This window comes from Myzus persicae, unplaced genomic scaffold (assembly GCF_001856785.1).
Source record: "Myzus persicae strain clone G006 unplaced genomic scaffold, MPER_G0061.0, whole genome shotgun sequence".
In the NCBI taxonomy this organism is placed as follows: domain Eukaryota; kingdom Metazoa; phylum Arthropoda; class Insecta; order Hemiptera; family Aphididae; genus Myzus; species Myzus persicae.
Window position 1 is genome coordinate 97,348 of NW_019100526.1, and position 24,295 is coordinate 121,642.

At 28.7% G+C, this 24,295-nt stretch overlaps 2 protein-coding genes and 1 long non-coding RNA gene across 3 annotated transcripts; 1 reads left to right on the top strand and 2 right to left on the bottom strand.

The window, feature by feature from the left end:
* Positions 1-4,256: 4,256 nt before the first annotated feature.
* LOC111030355 (actin, muscle) lies at positions 4,257-7,534 on the bottom strand. The gene is made up of 4 exons (XM_022309797.1): positions 7,407-7,534; positions 6,690-6,838; positions 5,062-5,548; positions 4,257-4,985 (listed from the first exon to the last, which is right to left on the bottom strand). Exons 2-4 carry the CDS (start codon positions 6,813-6,815, stop codon positions 4,468-4,470), a joined length of 1,131 nt encoding a protein of 376 aa, XP_022165489.1. The 5' UTR covers positions 6,816-6,838; positions 7,407-7,534; the 3' UTR covers positions 4,257-4,467.
* Positions 7,535-10,763: 3,229 nt separating this feature from the next.
* Positions 10,764-18,057, top strand: LOC111030825. Its single transcript, XR_002604139.1, has 3 exons — positions 10,764-11,682; positions 16,847-17,466; positions 17,679-18,057. It is a non-coding gene; the product is annotated as an uncharacterized LOC111030825 (long non-coding RNA).
* Positions 18,058-20,180: 2,123 nt separating this feature from the next.
* Positions 20,181-24,111, bottom strand: LOC111030711. Its single transcript, XM_022310363.1, has 4 exons — positions 23,519-24,111; positions 21,408-21,512; positions 20,649-20,817; positions 20,181-20,445 (listed from the first exon to the last, which is right to left on the bottom strand). Exons 1-4 carry the CDS (start codon positions 23,741-23,743, stop codon positions 20,192-20,194), a joined length of 753 nt encoding a protein of 250 aa, XP_022166055.1. The 5' UTR covers positions 23,744-24,111; the 3' UTR covers positions 20,181-20,191.
* Between the last annotated feature and the right edge of the window lie 184 nt (positions 24,112-24,295).

Here is a 24,295-nt window from a genome sequence, read left to right on the forward strand (position 1 = left end):
GGTGCTTCAAATTATTTAGATCAATTAGCTATGTACATAGTATATACTTTATAATATTTACGGTTACAAATGAAATACAAGTATTTTTTTTCTTCTAATATTTATGGTATAAATATATAGTACATATTTTTAGGATTAGATACATGGGTTTTATTAAATAAAATTTTTTTTTTTATTGACTTTTATTAAATTTGGCTACAAAACCATTAGTTGTATACGTCGTATATAAATTTTTTTTTTAATCTTGGAAATAGTTTTTTTAGTTTTAGTTACAGTTTTTTTTTTTAAAGCAAAATATTAGTAACAGGTACATTAACTTGGAAGGAGTTCATTGTACAGATTTGCTTTTTACAGACAATTTAATTAATTTATTGACAGAGAAAAATATTACCGGTACTAAAAATTGTAAGTAGTCAATGCAGTGCAGCCGTGCTTCAATATTGGCACGAAGAAATATGAATTCCGATTTATAATTTAAATTCTTCAAGCTTCCTGCATTACAAATCATAATATTAGTATAGATACGATTCACAGCAGCCTCTTTTAGAAGAGCCAGGACAAAAGGTCAACTATATATTACAACCTTTTGTTTGATTTACGAACAACTAAATATTATGTATAATATTGGTCATAGGTACCCACACATAGGTCATACATACAAACTATGTATACGGCATACCTAAAGTGTTATTATTTTACGAACATAATTCTAAATGCCTTAATACTTTTATCTCTGTATCAATACAAATTTTAACATTGAACTAATATCATAAGATAAATATTCTTCAAAAAATAATTAGATTAAATTTCTAAAACAAAGTAGGTAGTTATATATTATACTATTTAATCATTAATGTTTGAATATCGTTTTATGTTTAATATTTTACTAACTAGGTATTGTTATGGAATAAAAAAGTAATTTAATGAGAAGTACCTATTAAATATTTCCTAAAAAACATAATGGTTGGTTTATCTATGGCAACGTTATAGTGTATACATTATAGTGTTATGTAATATTTCCCATGACAAATAATTAACACCATTTATACTCTGTGTAAATTTTTGTATAATATATTAATACATATTTACACCTATAGGTGAAGAATAAAGATTTACAAAATATAAAATATGTATACCTATGATACAAGCTCGTCTCTTTTATTCTTCTAAGTTTTAAAAGTTAACTTGAGAACCAACTGCAATTAAGGATATATCTAAAGTTATAATTTATAATAATAATTTTGTTATGGAAATCAACTAAAAATTGTTTGAAACTTAAATTTTAAAATTGATTTTGTAATAACTGACCATATAAACATGCAGTGTTGTATGTGTGTATATTGTATATATCATAAATGTATGTAGAATACTGCGTTTATGTGGTATGTAAAAGTATTCCCCAACGAGGCCTCATAAAGTCGATTTTTATAAATAGTTTTTACCGCCAGTAGGGTACCTACCTACACCTACTCCATATACACACTCGGGTTCGTCAATATCCGTTTTTAATGGTGTTACAATTGGCTCGTGTTAACCAGTTAATGAATATATTAACCTAATAATAATGTTTTCCTAATTAAAACATAGTTTATTTTATTTAAAAATACAGTCACGCAAGAATAACAACCTAAGTATGTAGGTCGTAGGTGTCTGGGCAGTGCAGGATAAACGTCCCCGATAGAGAGACATCTTTCTTAAAAAGTCTCGGTTTTTAATGTTTTCAGTCACAATATTAATTATGTTGATTTGCTGGTACCTTATGCCCTTATTATTACCTACAGTGTGACATATGACGTATCGCCTTACGAGTACGCACAAAGCCCATTGGTAAATGTACATAGATTTCTCGTACAATATAATATTACTATTTATTACCGTAGCACTTATTTTTCAGTGCGGTATGGAAAATAAAATGTGCAAAACAAATTTTAAAAACTTATAGCTCTATAAATGCATTCAATTTTCCCAAAAAGTGTTTGTAACTTGGCTTTTCACATGTTTAAATGATTTTATCAGTATAAAGAGCGTTTGCAGTGCAACATTTTTTTTTCAAATACACATAGAGCCTTGTTTCAATATGTTATATACATAATATGATTTTCAAATTCGACCGAACGGAGATGACTAATGACTATCGATGAATATAATATAATGTTTTGTAATTTTGTTTTCATTTGTTCTAACAATTAATAATTATAGTGTGTGTCCAATGTCCGTCGCCTTTTGAACTTGAGTCTCTGTGATTGCAAACCTATAGAAAGGCTCGCGGTAGACTTTGTGGTGATTTACAATGGCGATTTATATAGTCCATGGAACTACAAATACAAATCGCGAACAGTATGCGGTGAAAACGAACTCTCACCTAATATCAGCTGTTCATATTATATTATAATAATATATTAGATATAATTTATAATTGGCTGAGATTAACATTAATATTTTCTATGGACATTATTCGATATAATTATTGATTTAAAAAAAGTATGAAAATGTAAATGAACCTGTAAGCGGATAATTAGTTGGAATCAATATGGGTTTAGCATGAGTAGGCGTTCGTGGTCATCACGTGGAAAAACAATGTATAATATTGCAAATTATGATGCAAAAACGCTGAAATGTTTATTATTATAACTTTTTAAATGTTTTAATTTTTATACAATACAATTAAATAATAAAGAGAACATACTCAATGAGAATAGTAAATTTTTACTTTTAAGAAATAACTAAAAATATTAGTGATCACAATTATATAAAATAATCATAATATACCACATACATGCGTATTATAGGTTCTATTGATTCTATTAAAATAAATATAAATTGATAAAATTGATGAACGCACATTGAATACTTGTGTAAAAACGAAAAATAATATTTTATGTACCCACAATCCACTTATAGCGTATTTAATTATGGGGTGGGAGGTGTGTAAATATAGGTGACGAAACCTATATAAACTCGTTTAAGTGACATGTTAAAAAATATATTTCATTAAAAACATAGTAAAAATAATTCTCATAAAACTACATAAGTTTTAATTTTTACAAGTACCTACCTATGTTCGTTTATGGGTACCTACTTAACAAAATAATACTATAATAAGTTAAATTAAACTTTTCTATGTATTTTTAAGCAACAGCAAGTATCTAATACCTATATACTCTAAGTACATATAATATATTTTATAGCTATATCGTAGCTCACGTTGTTTTATCTTTTATTTTAATTTAGTTCTATATCACATGTATAGGTAGGTACTGTAGTTAATGACTATTTGATATTAAGTGGATATAATGAGATTATAGTACTACACTAATACTAGCTTATATTAAAATTGTTTAATAAATTATAAAAATTGCTATTATTATAAAATGTATAGGTATAAATTCGTTTTAATTTTTAAAACTATTTGACGATACGTCAAATTACTAAACATACTTTAATTGTATATCATAGCTGATGAGTGATGAGTGATGACGTTCAAAAATAAGTTTCAGTATTAAAGCTATTATTAGAAGTCAAGTTTACCTTATTTGGCAACCACCTCTTTAGAACCCATCTGTGTAAGATATTTTTAAATCTTCATCATTTTGATCTGATCAAAATAAATTATCCGTAAAATAATTCGAACTGCCGGGTAAACTTGTCCTAATTTCAAAATATTTTCATATAATTTGATGAATAGATAATACTAGCTGTGATGATAATGCTGCTGACTTGTTCTTGCCAAGTTGTCTTTAAGTATTATTAATCTTATATTTTCTTGATAAAAATATCGTCAGTCATAATGTATTTTTCGAATTTATTTGGGTGTAACTATATTAATTATTAAATAGGTATAATATTATATTTAAATTAGTTGAACTACATTATAATGTTTGAACAGTTATTCATTAATTTGTTTATACCTACTATCCAATTGATTAATTTCATATTTGACTAAAGCGAACCATGATATAAATTATAGTATTTATAATTTTATAATTATTATAATTATTATAATATTTATAATTTTATAATTGCCATAATTATTATAATATTAATTTATTTTAATATAATATACAAGTGAAATCACTAATTTCACAAATAATCAATTTTTGTTATTCGATATAGGTACCATTGAGTTGTAATGAAGTTATACACTTGTATACAAATAATAAACTTATTAATTGTTTTTTATGTTTCTGTATTGTATCTGATGTTCTTCATTTAGTGATAAAGGATATAAATGGTTTTATAAAAAGTTCAACAACAAATAGTATAGAAACGTTTATTTCGAAACGATTAACGCGCTAATAAATACATTTTTTTATTTCAAAAATCGAACTGTTATTTTATCCCCGTGTAAAACGACGCAAAAATCGTCTCGATATGTACAAAAAGAAAAAACACATAGGTTTTCTTCAGTATAAATGAACATAAAGCGTGATTGTAATTTTGATTTTGTATGTTGTGGGAGGTGATGACTTAGAAGCATTTACGGTGGACAATGCCTGGGCCGGATTCGTCGTATTCTTGTTTGGAGATCCACATCTGTTGGAAGGTGGACAGAGAAGCCAAGATGGAACCACCGATCCATACGGAGTATTTACGTTCTGGTGGGGCAATGATCTTGATCTTGATTGTGCTTGGAGCCAAGGCGGTGATTTCCTTTTGCATTCTGTCGGCAATACCTGGGTACATGGTGGTACCTCCGGAAAGTACAGTGTTGGCGTACAAGTCCTTTCTGATGTCAACATCGCACTTCATGATGGAGTTGTATACGGTTTCGTGGATACCGCAAGATTCCATTCCCAAGAATGAAGGTTGGAACAAGGCTTCTGGGCAACGGAAACGTTCGTTTCCGATGGTGATGACCTGTCCGTCAGGTAATTCATAGGATTTCTCCAATGAGGTGGAAGCGGCGGCGGTAGCCATTTCCTGTTCGAAGTCCAAAGCGACATAGCACAATTTTTCCTTGATGTCACGGACGATTTCTCGCTCAGCTGTAATCATAAAAATTCGTTAAGTATAAGTAGAGATTTTAATACACGTGGATACGGGTGATGATAAAATACATACCGGTGGTGGTGAAGCTGTAACCTCTTTCGGTTAAGATCTTCATCAAGTAGTCGGTCAAGTCACGACCAGCCAAGTCCAAACGGAGGATGGCATGGGGCAATGCATAACCTTCATAGATGGGTACTGTGTGGGAGACACCGTCACCAGAGTCCAAAACGATACCAGTAGTACGACCGGAAGCGTACAAGGAGAGTACGGCTTGGATGGCAACATACATGGCGGGTGTGTTGAAGGTTTCAAACATGATTTGGGTCATCTTTTCACGATTAGCCTTTGGGTTCAATGGGGCTTCGGTCAACAGGATTGGGTGCTCTTCTGGGGCAACACGCAATTCGTTGTAGAAAGTGTGATGCCAGATTTTTTCCATATCATCCCAGTTGGTGATGATTCCGTGTTCAATGGGGTATTTCAAAGTGAGGATACCACGTTTGCTTTGGGCTTCATCGCCTACGTAGCTGTCCTTTTGTCCCATACCGACCATGACACCCTAATAAAGAATATAAATCCATAGGTCAAAATACGAAACATACGGCCCGACAAAATATAACAATAACGGTGAGCGTTCGTCTCCAATCAAATAACATGTTAATAATTTCGTAGGCATTTAAAAAAAAAACTTCTCCTTACAAGGGTCAGAACTCTATAATGATATCATTAAGAAACAATATTTATAGTTAAATATCGTTTATATACAAAAAAAAAAAGTAGAATTTCATAAATGCTATTAAATAGGATTAACGTTGCCAATCTACAATATAAGTTCTATATAGAGCAGTATTTATAAACAATGCCCCCAAACCCCCCTCGCAGTGTGTGTGACAACATAATTTAAATATGACAAATTTCATTGCCAAGATAGAAATTGTAAATACAATTTCCAGGTGTGATCGATAATGAGTTTCACATGAAAAATTATTTCATTTAACGGGGACAGATTAGATAAACATCAAGTTATATATTTTATAATTTCTGAATTAAAACAATTTTTATTTATTGGAAATTGGAACTGTAAGTTAATTGATTTTACAGCGAAAAGTATCGTGTGAAATAATAATAATTCTGGGTATTCGGAGAAAGCCTGCACATTAGCGTTCTAAGTTTATAACGTGTGATCAATATTGCAGTGTGCACTGGACCAGCTGATGTGGAACGTTTATTTTTGTAATGTTCCAGACCCCCTCCAAGTATTTCCAGACGCGTTGCACAAGTGCTATCTATTTTTATTGGACGGTGATGTCGAAGAGGTGGTGGGTGGAAGGGTTTGTTTGAAATTCGATGTATATATAAAACGATAGTATAATAAAAATGCTTTGGCTCCCGCACAGTGTCCGCAGCTGGCGACATACGGTGTGTTTATTTTTACCCCGACGGACGGGTTGGCGAAGGGCCTACGGAAGAGTTCGAAAGGCGGGGCACTGCTGTCCTATTTTCGGGACGCTACCTTATATGGTCACGAATTCTGGGAGGGCCTTATGGTAGTAGTTAACAGTTGTGTTTTGTTTTTGTATTTCGAAATTCGTTTAATAAGATGGAAAGTGCAATTTTATATTTTTTCAGCCAAATTTTTGGAAAACCTCTCAAAATTATATCATAACATAACGGTGGGTTAAATGGGTGCTTATACTAACTTGATGACGGGGTCTGCCGACGATGGAGGGGAAGACGGCACGGGGTGCGTCATCTCCAGCGAAACCGGCCTTGCACATACCGGAGCCATTGTCGACTACCAAAGCTGCTACATCATCGTCACACATTTTGCTGGTTTGGGTTTTTGAACCTGGAAAAAAAATTACATAAAAACGATAAACTTACGATCGTGAACTGGACGTCAAAATCGGTAATACGTTATCGGTACGTGGAAGCCCGCAGTCTACAATACGTTTCGGTATATATTAATATAATTTGAAATTTCGTTAACAGAAGAAAGAAACAGAAATCGAACGACCCGTCGAAAACAGTGGAGGAAATTTTAAAAACGTTCGTATAGCAAGACGCGACAAAAAATCGCGTCTACACGGTCCGTTTGTACCGAAATAGAAATAAATAAGAGTAGAGAAACTTTGGAAAAATAAAAGTGTTTGACTGTAAAACCGAAAGTATGAAAAAACGAGAGAAAAATAGTTTCTTATGGTTTTTTTTTTTTTTCAAATAACATTCAAAGTCCCAAGTACAATATTATAATATTATGAAAAACTGCAAACGGACTTTGAGTGATTGTATGATATCGCGTTTTAATTTTCTCGCTCTTCGTCGTTGGATCACTCGACGAGATCGTCGAATTGCTATCATAATATTATTATTCTCGTGTGCAGCCGCTAATATTGTAAAAACTTTGTACTACTCACCGGTTTACGACGAAGGAAATCTGTACGACTGCGGCGGGTCTGCGGCTAGTGTGTGGCTGCTGATCCGCTGTGGATGTGCTAATGAACGTTCTGCTGGTCGGTACCGGCGGTTTTATAAACGGGACCGATCCAAAAATACCGGCAGCCGCCGCCCATACATGGCTATGCGACGGGGGGCACAAAACACTATTTTCGGGGCGCCGCCGGTGTGGCCGCCGCCACCGCAGCCACGACTCGGCGGCCCTGCGCGCGGCCGGCCCGCCATATATGGTTCGGGCCGGCGACCCTCCATCGTCGTTGTCGTACCGCCGCCGCCGCCGCCGCCGCTGTTGAATCCGTCGAGGCGCACTCGCCGCCGGTCCGGGGACGTGGCGGGGGAGGGGGCGGCTCGAAATTATCCAAAATCCGAAATTCCCGTCGACCACCGGCCGGATTTTTTCGTTTATGTCTATTTTTACGCACCGCCCGACTTTCGATACCCCGAGTACCCATGTCTATGCTTTATCGTATAGTAATAATAATAATAAATAACACGTATAGGTAATCGTTATTATTATTAGGTATTGTTATTGTAAATAACATCCACCGTGTAGGTAATATTATCGTTAAAATTATTTTTACGACCATCATCGCCATCATAATTTAATATTAGATTATGTGTTGTGTACTTGTACCTATATATGTATGCGTGTGTGCTCTTGAGCTTATAGATTTGGATCTCGGGGAGATTGTATGCACTAGCACTATACCAATAAGATGTCGAAACGTTAAGTGCAATTCGAAACGATGTACACCGAAATCGTTTAAAATCTAAATTAGCCATGTTTAAGCATAAAAATTGAATCGTATTCTGAGAATTCGGAGAATTGTTGTAATCGGAATAGGTTTTATTCGAAGGAAATTGCGTGAAAATTGTTTACCGAAGCCCAATACAAACCAAACATACCTATAATACGCAATGTTTGGCGACACACTAAATTCGTTACTATATTATGACCTCAATACCAATAAAAATGCTTTTAACACGAAATATTCAGTTTAAATATAAAGAAATGTACCTCCGTTAAGCATTCAACAAATAACATACAATACAAAATTATAGATATTTTCGTTTCTTGAGAAAAAGTAAAAAGTAAATGGATTTAATATACAACATGTGCATCATGTATGATGGCAACCAACAACTAAAGATAATATCGATATAATATTAAAAATTATTTGTTAAATTAATTTATGCAATTTGTATTTTAGATTTTATGTTGTTATTATATTTGTATGTAAACCTTTGTAGGATATCGAATAATTAAAATAAATGTGCTCTTTATTTAAATATTTGTACAATGTACATGCCCAGTATGTTTTTTTAAAATTATATTTATATTTATATTAGTGCGACAAAATTAAGCTCACATCTATATATATATATGTATTCTACATTTGTTTTTACAACTAATACAATTTATGCAATAACATGCAAACTGCAATTATACCAGTAAAATATATTTTTCAAAAATCAATATTATTACAATTATTCGGTTATAGACTATAGTTCATTTGAACTAACTTTTAGAGGGTTTCTGTTGTTTAAAATCGTATTAAATTTGTCAACTACGTACTTGCAATCAATTATTTTGTTAGCGCATATTATGGAATCATTATGAAAATAAATAGGTCATATTCAAATTAAAAATATCTCGATATCTACTTTTGATTGATAAAACGCCATTTTAGAGAGGGAAAGGGTAATCGTTTGTTAGTACTTCCTCCGAATCCTTGTACTAGAGAAATTGCATTTTATTATTGCCATCAAACTATCAAAGTCCAATTAAAATAATATTGGTAGCAACGTGTAAATAATTTTTTTTACAATATTGTTGTACCTAGGTAACTGATTAAATTATAATATGCACTGTAATGATAGACTTGTATAGATTTATTATACATTAAATAATGTAATAAACAAATAAAATTCTTCGATTAAATAGTGATAGAACTTATTATAAAAAAAATTGACGTCAACAACAATAATATATAATAATATTATGATAGGTAAGCTTGGTAAATATCTGTTCAAAAATGATGAAGTTGGAATAATTTATAAAATGTTATAGATATTAACAAATAACATTATAACATATTAATAAATATTAAATACAAACATTTTCTCTTTAACAAAAAATAATTTAGAAGAAGTTTATAATTTTTATTGGATAATTGCACAAATTTACTATCGATTTAAATATTTAAATAGTGTAATCAACTTGGCTTTACAAATGTATTTATAACTTATAAATCCATCTTGAGTGTACCTAATATTATTTTCGTATTATAAATTTACTTTACTTATTATAAGCCTACTTAATTTTTTGTTTGTCTATAACGTTTATCTCATTGTCTATTAAAAATTAAACATTCTTAGCGATCTTAGTAATACTAAAAAAGTTCTTAATATAGTATGTGGGTACCTACACACTAATAACAATCATATCTAATATACTCCTTGATTTAAAAATATCATCATAGGTACCTTAAATTAAGTAAATATCTGTCTCCTTTTATTTGTATTATTGTTCTAATAAAATGTACCTATATATGTATTTGTATACAGTAGGTACTTACATACGTACACAACCGTCAACTAACTATAAAGGCAGTGATCCAAATTCTATACGGAGGTTTATTTTTCGATTGACCAGTAATACGTTGAAACTTGAAAGTGAAAGTTTAAGGTGTAATATTAGAATAATTCCAAATATATAATATATAGAACAAATTTGCTGAGGCTCAAATTGTTTATTGCTTATTACTTATGCCATTTATTTTAACCTCTTAGCGCAAATGTATGTGATTATTTGCATATTTTTTTATATGTTCATATTTTATCAATATTTGCAATTAATATACCTAAGACTTGTATATTATATTGTATAAAATGTGCATAGGCGAACATACGAGATAGACGAGATAAGACATTAATGTAGTTATTGATATATTATATAGTAGAAACAATTAGGTAGGTAATTAAGAATTCGTATTGTATTAAAATATGTTATAGATTTAAAGAAAACACTGCTGTCTGCTACAAATATTTATAACTAAGTTTGTTGTACCTAAAAAAAATGTATCCTACGGTGATAATAATCAATATTATACTAAAATACTATAAACAGTATTTTTGAATCTGTGACGAAGTATTTTCGCTCATTACTATAAAAGTCAAGTAAATTACGACTGTTGCAATTCACAACAGACCTATTTAAGACTTTGAGACACGTTATCGTAGTGGGGGAGGCTACATGTGGGACTGTGCCAAAAACCGTTTTGATCCATTTTATTATTACTAACTATTCGGCCAGTTTACATATTCAGTTATGGCGTGATCCAGCGAAATCCGTTATACAGTATTCGTCTATTTTTTTTCTAACCACACTAGAACACGTCCGAATGTTCGATCCAACCTATATAACACTTCTCGAGTTTTAGTGCTTCAGAGTTAAACCTATGAACAACGATTTCGTTCTCCTTCGATGTGTTGCGAAAAGGTCTTTTTTTTACAAATTAAAATAACTGCAGAACAAAACGGTTTGAGAGAAACTCGACTGCTATTCATATATTATACATAGATATATAAAATAATCTGCCTTTTCAGTTGAATTTTGATTGAATTTATTCGGGTTAGAAAAAAAACAATAATATATCTACATACATTAAATTCAAATCTAGTAAAGTCGCTTTTAATTTGGTAAATGTTAGTCGTGTGTCGTGAGTTATTAGGACATTAAAATGCCGGTTGTGTAAATAACCAGTAAGACAGTAAATAATAAATATCTTTATAATATTTTTCTCTTTTATAAAACATATCTATAAAGGATCCTAGAGCACTATTTTCCCTGCGAAAAAAAGATCAATACGTTTATTAAGTTGATCGTGTAATTATTATAATATTGTTCATTTAAGTCACTTCTTTTATTAAATCTTAATAATTTACAATTTTACATTTACTAGAAATGTACACGAGGGATAAAAATATGGCAATATGTGTCCTATTAGCTATTCTTAAGACTAGAGTTTCGTACTCGAATGAAGAAACAGGTGGCATCTACGTCATCATTTAAACGGCCCCCCACTTGGTCAGAATTTCATGAGGGCAAAATATTGTAAGAATAATTACCTACTCTAACATTTGTTTGAAGTGTAAATCATTATTTTTTACGTCGTGCTCTCGTCAAAAACTGACATTTTAGTACATATGTTTAAAATATTGGATAATACACTGGTAAGCACTTTCTACTTTGCAAATTTTGACTTATATCATCTGTCATAAAACTAAAATTTAACTAACGCACAAATAAGTGAGTGTTAAATTTAAAATAAATAATACTTTCTTACTAATAAATTAATGGATTTAACCAGTTATAACTTATAACTACATAAATTAACTACAAATATAAAAACATCATATTTTTCTTTGAAGGATAGGCATATCAATAAAATTAGTTAATCACACCAACAGATTAATAAAAAAAAATATAACATATTAATACATTTAAGAAGAGAAAAATTATCTTGGATTTTCATAAATAATAAGAAATATTCTGTTCGATGACGATAAATAATCAAATTCCAAATAAATAGGTTTTACCTATTCAGAAACACCCACTTAATACTTCTTTTCGTGTCTGGAGCATTGATAATATCACTATAATGAGTAATGACCATAGACTAAACTCTAATATATAAATAATATACTAATAGCTTAAATATACATTAAACATTTTATATCGTATAATTAAATTAGAATGGATTTTTAAAATTCCCCAGAAACAATGTTTAGACAGAGTTATTTTTTTATTTAGTTTTGGGATTATTTATGTTTTTTTTGGTGCTATTACAACGCTGTTGATACTTAAATTTAAGTTTTTTTTCAATCTTTTAATTCGTTTAGTGATTTTTAAGATTTTAAATGTTTTATTTTTAAATATATTTATGTGTGAATAAATATATATGTTTCGAAAACTTCTATACTTGCGTATTATCTGTGTATATAAATACAATCATATTAAATGTATATTTATTAATTAAATTAATAACATAAAAAATATACTCAATAACATTATGTATACCTATATATGCGTTTTTAATTAAATTTAACTTAGGAAACAAGTTGATAGATAAATTTGGGTTAAATATATATTTCAATTGGATGAGAACTAATTTTATAGCACATTTTCATATACTTAATAATATTGCGATAGGTATTAGGTATACTAAACCCAAATGTTTAGGTACCCAATATTGATCTTAACTTCATTATCATTTATCATGAGGTATCGTTAAAAACATAAAAGTACACCGAATTACGATTAAATGTAGGTAACTATTTAATAATACATTTCGGATCTTATGTTTTAAAATTAATGAGTGCACCTATTTGTAAAATATAAAAACTATTTTTAGCTTTTACCTATAATGGCAATTTCTACAGAAATTTCTACGTCTCGAAGATAAGCACTTATTGCATAATGTATTAATGTACAATATATAATTCAATAATTATTCCTTTAATAATAATAAAAAATTACAGCCTTATTTAAAAACTATACATAAGCCCTTACAAATTAAATATAAAATATCATAAAGTAACCACAATTCAGTTAAAATATGTACACGCATTGGTTTTTATTACTATAAGTAGTAACCTAGCTAGGTACTGAAAATACGTAAATAATATTAACGTTATTTTACATAACTTTAAGAATATAAATGTTTAAATATCTCATTAATATAGATACCAGTAACCTACCTACATTTTTGTAAATCTAATCAAATACAATGGTATACTTTATTACCTACCTTTATTATAAACTAATAATTTGGGTGTTAATGCTAATAGTTATTTTAGTAAAATATTTTGTACTAAAACTACCATATCGTTGTAAATATAATAAGTTGAATATGCATTTATATTATAATATTATATAGAGGTATACTATACGTACATCATAATATGTATAAAAATGCATACATAAATAAATTATTACTATATTCACACAATAATGTAAATATGATTTTATGATTTCGTTTATTTTTATATCAAAATTCAAAATTTTTTTTATTAGATAAATTGTACAAATTATAATTAGTAGTTACTAATTACGTAATAACACAGTTTATAATTTATATATATATGGAAATGTGGATATATGTGCAATAAATAATAATAGCAATGTGTAAATATATAAATTTTATTAATACACATTTCACTAGATTTTTTCACTTAAAACATTAATGTAACATAAATGTCAAGAGCGATTATAAAACGTTATATTTAAAAAAAAAAATGCATTAAATATGACAGGTATAAAATAATAAAATACATATTCTACTATTCGCTGCTACTAACATAACTATAATCAAATATTTGTATTATATATTATACATCAAAACTCAAAATGTTTGTAAGAAGAAATTGTTTATTTAATTATATATAATATAATATACAAGTAAATATATAACGCCTTACTTACTTAGTCTTAATATATTTTACCATTAATTATGTTTATTATTAATGTGTGGTGAAAATTGCGCCTTTTATAGGCACTTACCAAAATAAAAACATTCGATGCGACTTAAAACTAAAATTAAATTAAATTATTTTTATACTACTTATTATAATGTGCTGTTTGTCATTGGCCAGTATAATCATTAATCAGTATATTTTAAAATGACTTTTTCTATTAATTATAAATTTATTATTTATTACATTTGCCTAATTTTATAAATCTCAATTATTATTTTTTGTTATTTTTAAAGTGCTGTTTAAGTGTTTTACCAACCTTATAAACATATAATAAACAAAATATAAGGACTCTTATCTTTCACAGATATTTTAAATAATTGTTAATTTGTTTTTTATTTATTAATAATTGAATACCTACCTAAATAAATGATTTTTGTGGAAAACAAAAACCTAATAAAAACGATGTCACTATGTCTAGCTACAGGTCAGTTTGACATGCAAACACGAGCAGTAAATTAATTTCTTAATGATTCTAGTTATAAAAATGTATCAACTTGTTAAAATATCTAAAATATTTAAGCTTGAGAAAAATTGTTTGAACGTTTTCTGTTGGCTCGTATCCATATAAATAAAAAATTCCGTAAAAGCTCCATCTAAAACTCTGTAACGAAAACAATTTTATATCGCGTTATTTTGTGCTGGTAAATATTATTAAATAGCTAATGTTAAATTTCTCTGGTAATCACAGGAAACAAAAGCGTGTACGAACTTACCCAATATCTATATAGGTCATATAATATAAAAGTCAAACCGCTCCACAGAAGATTTCTCAAAAACAGTATTAACAAATAGCGGGAACTATACAGGCTCCATTAAACCCTACCAGGGCATAGGGTACACATTCAATATAGCACTGCCGATGAGTACCTACTAGAGTACGGCCGGTACCTACTCTTTGTATATAGGTACTTAAATCATCATGCATGTAATATATTATATATTTTTTATTTTATTGGAATAAACGTACAAAATCGATGATCAAGTGCAGACGATATGTTATTGCATGATATGTAATTTGTACGTGTTGCAGTTAATGTGCAAGTGCAACTTGAATTAATTTTAAACTTTTTTTGTGAATTAATAATAACGCGTTTTCCATCGAAACCAGACACATAATGACACACAAAAGTACCTAATAGAGACGTACAAAATAAATTTAATAAAAATATAACACTTTATATCATAATATACACCGCTATATTATAGTTCGGTGATAAAGAAAATATTCATACACATGTGTAATGTGTTTATATTTTTCAAAATTTATAAAAATGTTGCAACAAAAGGATTGAAATGCAGAAGTTCTTAAATTCAAATTAAAAATAAACTTAACATAATATGTACTTATATGGAAACGTAATTATACGTACATTTAGAATGTACATACATCTTTATCTGTACATAAAACCTTATTTATTCTTACTCGACTATAATATATCTGTGTGATAGCGTAAAACAAATATGAAAATGTTTTACAAGTCCTCTGCCCTTGTAATGTGTTAAGACTTAAGTGTATACATCGAATGTACTCGAATAGTTGGCTGAAGTGCCTGCGTATTATACACTGTTGTTAATGTTAGTTGTTCGACATTTGCAAATTTGTGTGTTTCGCTCACTCGTTGACATACGGATTTTTGGTTAGGACTTAGGGCGTTCTAGAGACACGCCATGCTCGTTTACGACGAATATAATAATAATAATAGTAATACGATGTATAAAAAAAAACGTTTATCTCTGCACACATAATAATGCGAACGCCATAATTGGACCGCTTCGGAGGATTAAAATAGCACATGCGATATAACACGCGTATGCATGCACTATGCACATAATCTTATACTTTCCCGATATTATTTCCACTTGCCATTTTTGCAATCACGGTTTAACAAGAAACATAATATAGGTAAAAAGGAATAATTTAGAAGGGTGCATATTAATTATTTAGCTTTTAGGCAATCATTACTCGTTAGTGACGTCCTTCACTGGTGTATCTATATACATAAATATAGTACTCTATAGTAGGTATACTTAATATATCAGGGCGATTTTTATACATGCTCACCCCCATTTTTCTCTTTATTTTGTTTTTAGAACTTTGAAGTAGGTACCTATATCTAAAGATAATATTTTTAAGTTCCTGATATTTTTTGTACTACTTGAGGAGTGTCCTGTGGCGATACAAACTTCTATTTTTCATATGAGAATATCCGATTTTTGCTCAAAATTATTTATCTGAAGATTTTCTCGATTATGTTGATGTACCACATACTAAATCAAAATACTAATGAGTGGTTTTTGAATACTGTTGTTAAAATGTGTAAACTGGGGATAATAATTCTTAAAAATGGTTTACCAAAAATATAAACTATATATATGTTTGTATATAAAATTAGTTGTTATATTTTGTATACAATTGGACCATTTTTACAAAATTATTTATTTTGTTAGTTCAATGGCAGGTAATTAATAATTTCTAACATTTTCATACAATCTAAGCCCTCATATCTACTCATATCTACTTTATTCATTATCATAACCTATTATCTTTATAACACAAGGTTATTTAAGTCAAAAACCACTCCATCGAATTTTAATTCAGATACATCAAAATTCTCAAAAAAAATATCTACTGAATAATTATAAGTGAAAGACAAGGGTTCCTATTAAAAAAAAATAGAAGTTTGTATTGACACAGAATTATCCTTAAGCTGTACAAAAGTATTCGGAAATATAGTCTCCAAGTGTATTTAAAAATTCCAAAAATCTGAATTTGAATGTATGCAAAATTTAAGCATAAAAGCAGGGTGAGCACGATTAAAAAATCACCCTGTATAATACTTAATACCTATACTCTGTCCAGTGTCCAGCGAGAGAACACGCCGATTCCGCAAATCCACACATGGCCCTCAGATTCTGCCAGTCTTCCATTAAGTCATCGAGACCGGTTCCAATATGACAGGGTGTCGCGTGGATGGGGATGCGCAAAAGAACGGATTTTCGTCGGGCCGCAGAGTGCAGTTTTCTCGCCGAACAGATTGTGTCACAGACACGTCCAGTTACCTACACCCAGTGACCAAAATATGTCCTTATAGGTGCTACATTATAGTGGCAACATGAGCAACGAACATGACAGTGTTAGAGGGGTTTAAATTGGCCATTGCAAAGGATGTATTAAATTTTAATTCAGTGATAAACCATTATTGCGCAAGAACGAATGAACAATGATTCTGAGTTCTGGGCAATCATCATTCTGTGAGTACACAACCAATCTATTTCTAAAGATATTTCATAAATTATTTTTAATTACCTATACTGGCAACTGCTGTCTATTAGTAATAATCAGTAATCAGTATGTTAAACTATTTTTTTCAAAATACATCGCTCATCTTTATGATGGTAATTTTATAATTTTATTATGATATCATACATTATTGTTATTAACTTTTAGGTTGATTACCGCATAGGCGATGAGACGTGAGAGTAAGCAAGATCTAAGTATAAAAATATTAAAAAGTTGATAATATTAGTCTAAATATAATATACATTACCGTAATCCAAAGTACTTAATGAGTAAATATAATAATAAATATATAGGTAAATATGCTAATACATAAAAATGGCGGGGTGGTATTCCAACTACACGTTCAATCTATATTTGTAAATTATAATAACATATTAATATGTTTATATAGTTTATGTTGAATGTGAAAAATGCTGATGAAAAATAGCGGTCACTATCAGTAGATACTACAAATAACCGCATTTACAAAAAATGTTAAAGTATTAAGTAATGTAGCCATGTAGGTAAGTTAATTATGTATTTCCGCAATTTTCAGTTAGATAAGCATATCCCATTATGGGTAGGTAGTCGTAGTACGTATTTGTGAAGATTTATTATTAGGTAACCTATAGATTAAAAATAATTTGATTTCTAACGTTAAAAAATACTTATATGGTTAGATGGAACGATGTTGGCAAAATGTCACGAAACATGTCTTCGAGCATGACGAGTATATTTACACTTTTTATAATATTTAATATATGTTAAACATTATATTTATATATTATCATTTATCACAGAACAAAATATTTTATAGCATAGGTATATTTCTTTACCTAATTATATAAATATATAGGGACATCTGTGCATAACGTTTGAAATAAAAATAATGTTAGATTTTTCAGATGAATTTAATATTATAATATCGAAATATCGTACCCATGGAACTTATTATAATTTCCATTTTAGAGGGGAAATACAAAAATAATATTTTAATTTCAAATGTAAATTCCGACCGATTCGTTTTTTCGGTACATAGAAAGTATAGACTATTATATTCCTTTTTGAAAACGATACTGAACTCTGAAATTTAAGCATTTCGAATCATAAGATTCTAAATGTGTTAAGCACAATAAGTAAACAGTGTTATATGGTCGACAATCACAGGAAAAATGAAATAAAAATTGAAAGTAGTAAAAAAAAAGAGTAATACATTTTGAAAAAAAAAACATTAAAACCGCAGAGTCATCTACCGTTTAGCGAATAATATAGGCAATACAACTGGTTACATCTCCACCAACACCAACGACGATATTATGCAGATTGCAGATATTACAAACTTACAATTTACATAATATAATTATATTAAATTGATTGGTGAGCAGGTAAAAACTGAATAAGTTGAAATTGAGATTTTTTTGCAGCTTCTTGTAGATTGTGTGCAAAAAGGGAATAAATATAGAAAAACGATAAAATAGATATATTTATTAGATAGATTATTTACTGAGGGGCCTGTTCTTACGTCTTTATCAAGGGGATCGGTGGAAGACAGTTATTTTAGCCAAAACATACCGATCTTCTGTCCATCAGACTTATCAACCGAGTAATACGATAATACTTTTTAGAACTGAATTGAATTTTTTATCATGTCTACTTTTCCCAATTTCACCCCCTGACAACTATAAATTTAGTTTGAATATTTTGAAAATGTTATCAAGTATACTAATTGATGAAATAAACGTTTGGTGTCAATTTCAAGTGTACAGTAATTCGTTGTTGAATTACAACAAAATAAGAAAATCACTACAAGAGAAATCGAGTGAATATCCAATGATGTAAAAATTTAAATTTCAAATGCTCATAAAAATTCAATTTGATTTTTCGGTAGAATTATTTTTTTTTGATAAAGGTAGAACTTATAAGGGATGTTGCATTAAATTTTTAAATCTTGGATATAAATAGAACATTTTTTATGAATTTCTAACTAAATATAATTTGATAATTTTCATGATTTTTACAAATTTTGTCAAAATTCTAAGTTTAAACACTCATAGAAAATTAATGTGGATTTACGCTCAACTTTTTTATTGGCCACTGACAAAAAAAAAAAAAATGTAGTTGTTCATCAATGGATACATAAATTACTGTTAGTAATTGTTAAGTTTTTAATGGGTATAAGGTATTTTGTTACTTCTATGTACATATTAGTATTACTAAAAAGGAGGAACTTATATAAGTTTAATTACAACAGTACTTAATACTTTAATAGCTAAGAAAGAATAAGTCTTATGGGAACCTAGATATTTTAACTACTTGCCCCTTCACCTAAATTTGGCCATGTTTTTATAATTTACAGAGGTGCATATTTTGTGTCCAGTCCACATCTTTTATTTATTTCTAGATCGGAAGGTATATTTATATATTCAAAATTGCAATATATTTTTATAAAAAACATAAAAGTAAATTTAAATTAATGAAAATAATATTTCAGTCAACGAAAAATAGAAAATCATGAACGAAATCAAGTTATGAACAAGTAGATACCTGTACAGTGTACAATGAATTTATTACACCTAGGTTCACAATTATTGTACTTAAAAAAAAATAGTTTGAGGATGAGAAAGAATTTTTTCTCATATTTGAAATAATAAAAACAATCCCATAACAATAGTTAACTTTTAAATTTAAAACATACAATATTCTTAACACTTTGTTATCAATTGGTATGTCTATAAATCATGCGTAGATGATTTAAAATATAAATATTAACTCATTTATACATCATGTATATATAATTCAATTATGCATTAATAGATTGTTCTATCAATGAATACAGATACTAATCTGTGTATTAGTAGAACTAATAGAATCAACTACGAAGTTGAAAGTTTCAAAAAAAAAAAAAATTGCAAAGTTATGTATAATTCAATTTTTTTTTTTATTTTTTTTAACTTTTCTAGGTGATTCTTTTTCCACCTTAATCTCTTGTTTTAAATCTGTGTTCATAAATGCATTGGTTTCATATTTATTTGATAGTCTTTTAGTAATTTTTGACATTAATTCTGATCTTCTTCTGGTCGCATCTTCTATAGTATCAACTGGAAGTAAGCCATTGTTACTTAATTTGTCTTTCTTAATTCGATTACACATGATCAATGTTCCAGCTAAAGGAACCACATCTAAAAAATAAAATAAAATTATATGTGTAATACTATAGGGTAACTGAACACTAATTTGAAGTTCATATTTTAAATTTGATAAAATAAAAAAAAATTATTTGTATAGCCAGATATTTAGCATGAAATCATGATTTCAATTAATGATAATAATAAAGGATAGAACAATTATTAAAACAAATTTTTCATATGAATATTTTACTTACTCAAGGATAAATTGCTTGTTCTTTCACTTGGAGTCACAATAGTAATATTTGTTCCTTCTTGACATCTGTAAGGTATCAAATCAACTTTATCAGACATTGTGTTTTTAATTTCCAATTTTCTCACATCATTGAAACTGATGGATTGTGAGAGTAGACTATTAATATCTATCTGTAACATAACACCAATAATAGTTATTAACTTATAAACATTAAAAACAGAATAAATTAGACTTGTATTAATAAAACATAAATTGTAACGAATGTATGCAATATGTGATTTATTGTATTTATTAATTAATCACAGGACTTCACTAACATAATTGTAATTGTATTCACATAAAGATTTTTAAGTAAAACCTTATTATGTATAAATAATAATATAAATATTGATCATCAAAATTACATTTTTTAAGATGTGTAGGGGTTAGTCTTAACTCATTGATTAATTAGTTATTACTACATAAGCGTTTGACCATAGCATGGATCTAATGAGAGGATCATAGTTGTGAATATTAGATCTGGTGGTCAGGATATGAAAGGTATTTTATGATACAGTATCCATTTACTATACAGATATATATAGTTAATACTCATTACAACTTATTAACTATATAAAAGATGTAAATTATAATAAATGTAAATAGTATAAATTAAAAAATGTTCGTTCATTAAAACATTTTCATTCATATATAATCATAATAATTTAAATTGAAAACACAAAACAGCTTTAAAAACAAGAAATATAAAAAGTTTACTTACATCATCAGGACATTGCAATGTCCAAACTTCAAAGTCATCGTTAAGATCTTCAGAAAACAAAACTCCATTATTTCTATTCAGTTGAGATGTATCTAATATTATAAACTGTAAAAAAAAAATGTATAAATAAAGATAATCAACTATACCAACTTTTTGCAAGAAAAGATAACAGGTATTATTGTAAGTATTATATTATTACAATTTTTGCTTATACGCAAAAAACAATAGAAGTTCCCCATCTAAAACTGTATTTCACCATGTTAACAGATCATGCTCGTAATGTTCACAGACTATAGAATTCGTATAACCCCATTTTACTTTTAATTATGTACCTATTTATTCAAATTCTGATCTTAGGAAATTTAAGTATATTTACTTACTACTTACTTTGAAAATACAAAACAAACACTATTAAGTATAAATTGAATAAAAATAACATATTTTGAAAAGAAACAACAAAACATTTTGAAATCGCAATTGAATTAAAAATGTTTTATCGGTACTTAAATTGCGATTTTTTTTAAACCTAAAAATATTGTTAAATACCTAGTTATTTACTCATTATTTAAAAATCTTAAATTTATAGTATTTAGGTGAAGTGTAAGTCTAAGTTTATACACATAGTGGCTTTATATTATACTATAATATAAACCTAACACTTTTTTTAAACATTACTTAGGTACCTTAGACATTTTTCATTTATTATAACCAGGGCTCAGGACTTATAGCACTTAAAATCATTCATATAAGCGCTTAAAAAAGCGTTAAAAAACATCATGGTAAGCACTCAAATAAGCATTTAAAAAACTTAAATTTCAGTAAAAATATTTAAACAATATTTACAAATAATTGAAAAAAAAATTAATTAATTAAATACGCGGAAACGTAGATAGGATAAGAATTATTTTTAATTTTAATTTTATCAAAAACAATTTTTCAGGAGAAAACCATTAAAAACTAGAAAAACTGATCAAAAAAGCAAAAATAATCATATGAACTGGAAATTGGCATTTTTTTTTAAAAAATCGCTTAAAAAAAAGCAAAAAAAAACACTTTCAAATTTCACAATTGAGCTGGTTGTAACTTGTAACATGACATACACTTACATAGCGATCTACTACATTTTAAGTCAATCTATAAAAATAAGCAAATGCTTTAGGTCCCGAACCTGGATTATAACTTTAGGGTGAAAAAAAAAATGTTTGATATCTACCTACCTAAGATTTTAATATATGACTCAATTACAAGAATTAATAGATAATAGGTATAATTAAAACGGGTAATTAATTTTTATAGACAAATAAGTTTGTTTTCCTTAGATTCTTTTCCTAGATTCCCTGTAATATAATTTTATTTATCACAAATAAGAATCAACCGTTTTTACTGTACCTAAATTGTTAAACCAATAAATTTTTTGAATTTGTTTATATATAGGTTTAAATGTATAAATCGAAATTAGAATGTGCAGTTTTTGAGATATTAAACTTATTTTATTCATGATAACAGATTTTGAAGAGAAGGGACTATGATGATTCAAATAATAATTAATATATTAATTAACACCCATTAATCCATTACCATAATATAAGTTGTATAAAATTTTCACAGTATGATAAGTACTTGACTAAATACTCAATTAAATATTACATCTAATTTAATAACTATCCTTTATGATTTTACATAAAATATGAAATAAATGTAATATTTAATATTTAGTAACCATCATAGGTACCTACTCAAGACAATCTTTTACAAAATATAAATTAGTAATTGATATACCAAGAACTAAATTATTAAGTACTTAGTACATACCAACATAAAGTTTATAACTAACTACTGGTTAAAATTTTAATTTAGTTGCATCAAAATTTCAATAAAGATGTATAGTTAAGATGCATAGGTATATGGAAGATAATATTATGTACCTAATAGATATTTGCTTACATTGTTATAAAATGTTCACTACTAGATTTGTAATATTGAAGTGAATAGTAATACAATTCCTTAACTTACAAAGCATAGTAAATTTACCTAGCATATTCTCTACCTACTTATAGATTTCGGTTAACACCATAATCGACAAGTAAAATATTATAAATTTAGACACTCACCTCGACGGGCTTGTTTGTAAGGGGTTGATCATCATCTAAGTCGAAATCGTCGGTGACTTTTTTGATACCATACGCCTCGGAAGTGGTCATGGAAAGTTCACTGCACGTGTCATCAGATTTGAACCTCTTTTGTTTCTTGCTAGACCCAGTGGAGGACGGAGCTTTACGTTTGAGGCTGTGAACCTTGATCTTGGTCAGTGAGCTGATGATGGAAGTGTCGTCCATCGTCGCAGTAGCGTTAACTGTTTATAAAAATTGACAAACGGGCTCGTGACGTTAAGTTATGTGATCGGGGATCTCTACTCTCTAGAGTTTAGACTCGCGAGATGTGATTCGTGACAAGGAAAGTCGTGAATAATGTAGCAACTGGTAAGACATGTTATTGACAATGGACGATACTGATACGTAAGAATATTTTTAAAAAAAATGGATTGCAATTTAGAATTTGTAATCAATAATCATAGATAATAACCCTAATGTTATAAACTCATGGTGCTCATTGCGTGCATGGTAAATGGTAATAATTGATAATAACGATTAAAGAATCTTTATTATCTATTATCTATGGTCGATTGCCGGCTACCGCCGTCAAAAAAACTAAATTTACTGATAAAATAATTTGAAAAAAAAATATTTTATGTAAGGTTATCTATTGAAAAAGACCTGATAACTGGTTTGTGCACAATTTGTATCGTCCATGACCACGATTAAAGATATTTAATCATGTCCATGACTATGGCACGACGTTGATAGGTTGATAAGACGCGGGAACAGCTG